Source organism: Gorilla gorilla, chromosome 22 (genome assembly GCF_029281585.2).
Source record: "Gorilla gorilla gorilla isolate KB3781 chromosome 22, NHGRI_mGorGor1-v2.1_pri, whole genome shotgun sequence".
NCBI classification, from domain to species: domain Eukaryota; kingdom Metazoa; phylum Chordata; class Mammalia; order Primates; family Hominidae; genus Gorilla; species Gorilla gorilla.
In genome coordinates, this window is record NC_073246.2 from 32,696,148 (window position 1) to 32,704,027 (window position 7,880).

The window sequence follows — 7,880 nt, forward strand, 5'->3', positions numbered from 1 at the left end:
GAAAATAAAATTTCCGCATGATGTTATTGCTTCGGCCTCTCAGTGGATCCTGACCTAATGGCATCTGTAGCCTATCCTGACATCTTGGGAAGCCATTTCTGGACTCATAGTCTACACATTCATGGGCTCTCTCTTGGATATCACAAAGAATCCCAGGCAAATAGTGCTGTGTTCATGGTTTAAACAAATGATTTCCATGGCTCTCATTGCCAAGATTAAAGATCTTAATTTGAAAAACATAGCAGCCTCTTTGTTTCATTCATGATAGTTTTATTGAGGAGATAATATGAGTTCAATGTTGTGCCTTATTTTGGGAACACGACAAAGCAGGTCCCTTTATGGAGTGTGTGTTTTCAGTTCTATAGGATGCCACTGGAGTGGATTCTGGTTAGCAGAGAGGCAGGTGGCAAGGCTTCAGCATCCAACACACCCAGATTAGAAACCCCATTCTGCCATATTCTAGCTTTGAGACTATGAACACGTCATTTGAAATTTCTGAATTCCAGTTTCCTCAAGTGTAAAATGGCGATAATAGAACCTGGAATAAAACCAACCTCATGGGGTTGTAAAGAGTAATGATGACCCACTGCAGGCCCAGAAATAATATTGGTTATTTTTGCCTCTTCCCTAATTATGTTTGCCTTTGAAATGACTGAAAAATTATACTGGACTACACTTGAAATGATGGCCTAAAATCTTAAATAAACCAAATTGAGAAGATAATCTGCATCATAAGAAATCAATAAGATAAAAATATGTGCTTACCAAGCATTTAGCTCAAAATTAATTATGCTGTTCTAAAGATGTATACAAAGAGGAGTGAGTTGGTTGGCTGGTTGGTTTTTAAGTATGATTTTCTTGTACATGTGCCATCAGAAATCTATGGGTTGAACCTGTGCACTGGGCAAAAGCTATACACTTTGGATGGCTCTGAGAAAGGCCACCGTTCGTCTTAAGGAAAATTATGGGAAACCAAAAATCACCCATATGCGTATGAAGCATTTTTAGTTTCTGCTTTGCCTACTGTGTCTAAAGTTATTGACAAAAGAGCAAGAAAAGGCTTTTATGCATGAGAAAAAACCTACACTTTGGGTAAAATTTACTAAATACCAGCATCATGTATTTATTCTTCAGTGTTTTATGTTTGCGTCCTTTTCTATCTTTACTGAGAAGAGCTCTGATTTATAAGGCATTTGATAATCTTCCTGAGGTATCCACTGTGGTTGAAAGCTTTCGGGGGGCTCTGGAAAGAAGGTGCAGTATGAATATTTGGGAAAGGTTGACTTCTTTTGTCAACTGACTTCCTGTGACTATGAGATTACCCTGTGCTAGGAAGGCTCCTCTTTTGTTCTGACTTCTCGGTGAGAAACTGCTCTCAAATCCGCTTGGGAACTGATCCTACTATAACAAGATCTAAGGGAAGAGAATATAATCTTGAAGAAAGATACAGAAGCAGAAGGGAAGACAGTGCAGGAAAAGAAAAAACAGGAGGAAGGGCAAATTATTTGGTCATTTCTTATATGCAAGAATAATGTGAATATAGTACAGGACTCCCTGCTTTTATCAGATTCACTACATCTCTGCTATCTTCACGTTTTTGGATGTCATAATGTTATGGTCAACACCTTCGTTGGATAGTGTCATCAGATACACTGGTCAAATGAAGGATGCCACGTGGAGAGTGTTTCTTGCCAACCTTGCAACAGAGGGCAGATGTCAGATCCCTTCAAAACAGCCTTTAGAGAGTACATGAGGAATGTTAAATAGGATATCACATAACATGTTATCTATCCTACTTAGCCATGAAAAATTCTGTAGGACTCTAAACATCCCCAGTGAATCAAATGGGCAAATACAAATTAACATATATATATATTCAGTTACCACTGGTGAATTATTACTTCAGAGTAGTCAAGGGACTGGGAAGCCTAATGATAAGGAAAGGAGGTCTAATTGGACTTACTGGGGGTCTCTCTAGAAGATTCTTCTATACATAAGATGCCCTTAATATTCAAATCAAGTTGTCAGTTATATACACTGTATTAAGCAGGGAAATGTTAAAGATACGCAGCCTGGTTTTCAATGAGAAGAAACAAGCAATTAATGGTGAAATAGAAAATCAAAACAATACTTCCTGTGTGACTTTGTGAGATAAATCTAAGTCATAAAATGCACAGACATCAAGCTTCCAGCTCACAAATGGCTATGAATTAAAGAATGGCACTGCAAGATGGTAGCAAACAGATGTTTAACATCTTTTTCGTGTTTATTGAGGAAAGTGGTCTGATAATCTTGTCATATATATTGAGTTTCTACTATGTACAGAGCACTAAACTGGGCTCAGATCAATACCAAAGTTGATAAAGCAATTAGAAACAAATACCTAACTACACTCTATACAGACTACCATTAAGCCTAAATGTAGCAGTAAGTGTTCATTCCAGGCTTTTCTTAAATTGACCTGTAACATATTACTTACTGTTTTCATTTTTTATGAATTCTATATAAATATGGAGGAATTATCTTGGTTTTTAAATTCAAAATAAAAGGAGAGAACTAAAAAAGACAGAAAAGAACAGCCATGAAACCAGACCCTGTAATTGTTTTAAATTGATGGCATAAAACCAAATTACTTACAGGGATTTTTTTAAATACAAATCCCCAGACCCCATAGATCTTCCCATCAGAATGTGTATGAGTGGGATCTGGGTATACGCATTTAAAAAGACTGAATTTCAGTTTTTAAAAATAATCATCAAATAATATTAAGTAATGTAGGCACACTAGGAATTTGTACATTTCTATGCAATAGGAGAAAGTGAATTTATAAAATCCTTACATAACATACTTTTTCCTTTTAGCAGGTCATGGCATCTGAGCCTTCAGCACCAGACTACTGGATATCTACCTAATAGATCCTTTCTCTGTCTAAAAATAGTAGACATTGTTACAGCCAACGCAATCTTCAGTTTGGAACTTTCTAGCAACCACACATTAACTCAAGTTGAAAAGTGCTAAACACAGATGTTGTACCTCCTGTACTCCTTTGGGGATGTAAAGTATCTTCTCTCCTCTGTCCTTGTCTTGTTGAGATGTGCTAGACACTTTTTGAGTAAAAGACTTTCCTTTATCAAGACTCAGTGTCATAAATAAATGGTGTGGGTGGGTGGGTAGTGTACATCTGTAATGACCTGAAACAGCGCTTCTTAGAGTGTGGGTCTCAGACCACCTGTACTAGAAGCCATCAGGAGCGTCTTAAAAGTTTAGATTTCTAGACCTGACCCCAGATGTACTGAGTCAGAATCCCTAGGGGCAAGGCATAAGAATCTAAATTTTTAAGTCAGCTACTCAGGTAATTCTCCTGCATACTGAAATTTCCAAAACACTAGAGGAGGTGCTCTCTGAGGTCCCTTCAAGCCCAGATTTTTATATAAGTCAGTCATCTTTACAGAACAGACTGATAACCTTCTAGTTTCGATCTGATGCTCTAATTTCTGAAAAATCCCACTTTTCTTTTTCTGTTCTATTTTAACCTGCATGTTTAATTAATTCACAATTCTCAGCATGAATTAACATATGGCTGCTAGAAAGTTGCAAACTGGAGATTTTGTTGGCTGTAACCTTGTCTACTATCGCTAAAAAGGAAAACAATCAATTATTTCCCGATTTTTTTAAAAAGATATACATTAGATAAAGTATGGTGGAGAAAATACTCTCTTCTGAAATGACCTCGCCAAATAGTCTTTATGTTTTTAACTACAAAGTGAACCATATGCAATATAATCACTTGCACATATTCAATAAAAAAGCAGGGTTAAGCCAAATTTTGTTACTACCAAGAATATTTGTACTATATGTAAGATGTTTTCAATAGAAGGATTGAGACTTTTTTTATCTGGCTTATAAAAGGAAATTGCTCCCTTCCCTAAAGGAACACAGAGAAAAGCTGATACATCTTCAGAAATATTCATTACAGCTCATATCTTTTAAGTGAAACTCACTATCTGGTGTTGATTCTATAAAGATTAAGAAACTTGTCATGGTTGTGAATAACCCAGGTGCTTCTAAGCTACAAAATAGACACCTTAGATGGTTTGATATAGGGGATTTATCCCTTCACCTTAAAAACTCTCAGATTTCCAAAGGATGTCTGTGGCTTCTCTATTATTCAATGCTCCAGCATCCTTCATTAGGGGGCATGGCACTTTAGTCTATAATCCTTAGTCCCTGGGAAAGGGAACACAGTGGATTTCATTTGGACTAACATGGAAGTGACTGAAAAAGTTCCTCCTGTGTTGGGTTTTCTTGCGGAGGAGCAGAAGTAGTGAGATGAGAAGGGGACCCCGAGCAATAAATGGTGCTCCATTGGGTTGGAGATGGGCATCATAAAATTTAAAGAAGGTTCAAACAGGCAACCTTTTAAGTCATTACCTGCAACCCACCCTCTCACCTGCTTATCACACAGGATCAGTAATTCTTTGCTTTCTCGCTGTTCCTAATGCCCACATGAGAAAAATAAATTCACTTCCCCCCCACCCCTCATGTAACAGAAAATATGCACACACCAAGAAAGGAAACTTCGCTCTACCATGAGAATATTATACCAGCTGAGACAAATTTATTGAGATTTTGATAGACATATCCATGACTTCATCACAAGTCATGAGTGTCATGAAAAATTCAAAAGTAGCGCATGACAAGTGGGAGGTCAAATTTCCGAAAATGTCCCAGAGAACATCAGCCAGGGGAGGCAGCTTGAGGAAGCGTCTGCTTTTTCATTTTCCTCCCCTGGGACTTGAGGTAAGTTGGAAGGCAGTGTCTCTGAGGTTGATGAGCAAATGAGGGCTGAAGGAGTGGATACGGGGGGAACCTGGAGATGTGGGGCTCAGCCTTCAAGGGAGAGAAGATGCTACGCCTCGGGGATTTCAGCCAATCAGTAGAGAGCAAATGGCCAGTATCTCCTGTAGCCGAAAGCCCCACAGCCGTTGTAGCCATAGCCGAAGCCATAGCCCACTGGAGAGTAGGTGCTGCCATAGCCACAGCCAACGCTATATCCCAGCGGGTAGCCATAGCTGCCCCAGTAGCATCCTGGGAAGACAGCCCCGGGGAAGTTGTCGCAGAGCATGGTGTCGGGAGCGGAGGGCTTAGGTAGCAACAGAGTGCGTTTCCTCAGTGGGATGGATTCCTAGTCTCAGAACCTTCTTTATATATCCCAGCTCTGGTGGGTGGTGAAAAACACAAAGCCCTCATTTTCATTCTTGACACCAATTTACATTCTAAAAAGCTCATTAACTTGTTTTGCTCTTGCTTATGATGTCTTTACAGTGGCTTAAGAAAGCTCTCATGTGATGCAATACAGGGAGAAGATGCCTTTAAACAAATTATTTCCCTTCCTAAAAAAAAAAATTATTGCCAGGACTTCAAAGCATTCTGTCTTATAGACCCTATATAACTCTCTGTAAGCAGGTATATAATATCAAGAAATATTCTGAGGTTGTTAGCTGTTATGCAGTCCTCTTGCTCTCTGAATTTCCACAACACACAGTTGAAATTCAATAAATATGGGTTAAATACATTAATATATAAAATAACAAATGGATAGTGAGTCTATCTCAAAATTCTCAAAATTAAAGTATGTCTTAGTATTCACCTGCTTCAAGGATTCTCTTTTTTGGAATATGAAAGACAAGTGCAATGGAACTCATGAGAAAGAGTCTTTTTTTTTTTCCTCTACTACAGCTACCGTGTTTGGGAAACTGGTTAAAAGTGTAATCTTAATCATAGTCCCCTCCTAAACTATACCTAACATCACATTTCTAGAAGACTACTTGAATTAATAGTATTGAGATTTAAAAACGGAGTATTTGGATTAATCCTTGTACTGAATTGTCAAACAAATTTAATTTTTTGGCCTGAAACATATTTCAAACTAAACATTGAAACTAATAAGGTAAACACAGAAAAATGAATTAAAAAATTTATTGTAAGATTTAGATTTTTTTTCTCTTAGAGCTAATGAAACTAGATTGTCTGACAAACGTGATGATATTATAAAGGGCCAGATGACAACATGAAATCAGTTATTTCACTTTTACAATGATCATGCACCCCAGGATAAAGAAGGAATGTTATTCCTCTCTAAACAGAGAGTCAGTTCTCAAGCATGAGTTAAAGGAGGGATAAGGCTGATCAAAACTATCTTGGATCATGTAAGACCTGATATATTATTCTCAGACGCCTGCATTAAGATTTCTTACAGTGGCACTTAGTAGAGAACTTACAGAACAAATACCAAAGAGGGCATATGGGAACAGAAATAGGCACAGAGATAATAGGAATCATTCTAGAAGGCCACAAAACAGATACGTATTACACATAAGCTCTCCCAGATTTTACTTCATAACCCAGAAGTAACTTTGCTCCCTGCTATCAGCAGCTAGGAATCAAAGGCTGAATCCAAGAACAAGATGAGACACTTGGAAAATTCAAAACCATGCCAGTGTTCTAGCCAGCAGTAGACTAATTAGAGCAGAGGCATTTTTTTAAATATATATATATAATTTTTTTTTTGAGGCAGAGTCTTACTTTATTGCCCAGGCTGGAGTGCAGTGGTGCAATCTGGACTCACTGCAACCTCCACCTCCTTGGTTCAAGCAAGTCTCCTGCCTCAGCCTCCCGAGTAGCTGGGATTACAGGTGCGTGCCACTGCACCAGGCTAATTTTTCTACTTTTAGTAGAGACAGGGTTTCAGCATGTTGGCCAGGCTGGTCTCGAACTCCTGACCTCAAGTGATCTGCACATCTCGGCCTCCCAAAGAGCTGGGATTACAGGCGTGGGCCACCGCGCCTGGCCTAAATTTTTTTATTTTTAATTTTTGTGAGTGCATGGTAGGTTTATATATTTATGGAGTACATAAGATGTTTTGATACAGATATGCAATGCGTAATAATCACATTCTGGAGAATGAAAACACCTACAGTACCCTGCTTCATGAGCAAACCTGGATGGCTGCCTATGGGGATTCAGCAATTAAAATTCAAACACGATATGTGGCCTATAGCTAAACAAGTTCAGGGAATTGAAATTAGATTTATTCCCAAAACATAAAGGTATTCAACCACAGATCATTCCCTAAAAATCATAGAATGATTTACATTCTATTTCTACTGGCATCACATTGCTGTGTTTCATGATAGAAAAGCTGGTAATGTTAGGGAAAAAGAAAAATTAGACAAAAAATAGCATTGTAAAATGGATAATTTAAAATTTTTGAATTAATATTGCCAAAGGTCAATTATGTTGCTCTATTTAAATGAATTCTCCCATTCGCCTACCCAATCTGACAAGATGCTAGCTTTGCCTTCTGCAGCACAAAACCTAGCTCTGAACATGAATAGTAATTAAAATATGTTGTCTTTTTTAAAACTTAAGCCCTATTTACAGAGAATGGCTTGGATTTTCTCTAGAAAGTCTACAGAAAATTCTAACAGAAGAAAATTTTAGGGAAACATATCATTTATCAACAAGTCATTTAAAAATTAATAGCGAAGTTAATCCTGTATTGAGCCTATGAAAGCTTTATTCTGATAATAGGCTTATCAAAGAAAGAGCAAGGTTTTCATAAAGCCTGAAAGTATACAATGTTGAAAGCCCTTTTTCTTAAAAAGTATACAATGTAACAAATATAAAATTAAGTACAAAAGTAAATATTTGTTGAGATGCTCAAAAAAATCACAAAAAAATTAAACTCCTAAATATATAAAGCAAATATTAATAGACCTGAAAAAAGAAATAGATAGAAATATAATTATAGTACAGAGCTTCAATACCCTATTTTCAACAATGAATAAGTAATCCAAAAAGAAAACCAATAATGACAC

General features: G+C 37.3%; 1 protein-coding gene across 1 annotated transcript; it reads right to left on the bottom strand.

The window, feature by feature from the left end:
* Window positions 1–4,601: 4,601 nt before the first annotated feature.
* On the bottom strand, window positions 4,602–5,179 carry KRTAP8-1 (keratin associated protein 8-1). Its single transcript, XM_004062682.4, has one exon. The coding sequence runs from the start codon at window positions 5,123–5,125 to the stop codon at window positions 4,934–4,936; it is 192 nt and encodes a 63-aa protein (XP_004062730.1). The 5' UTR covers window positions 5,126–5,179; the 3' UTR covers window positions 4,602–4,933.
* Between the last annotated feature and the right edge of the window lie 2,701 nt (window positions 5,180–7,880).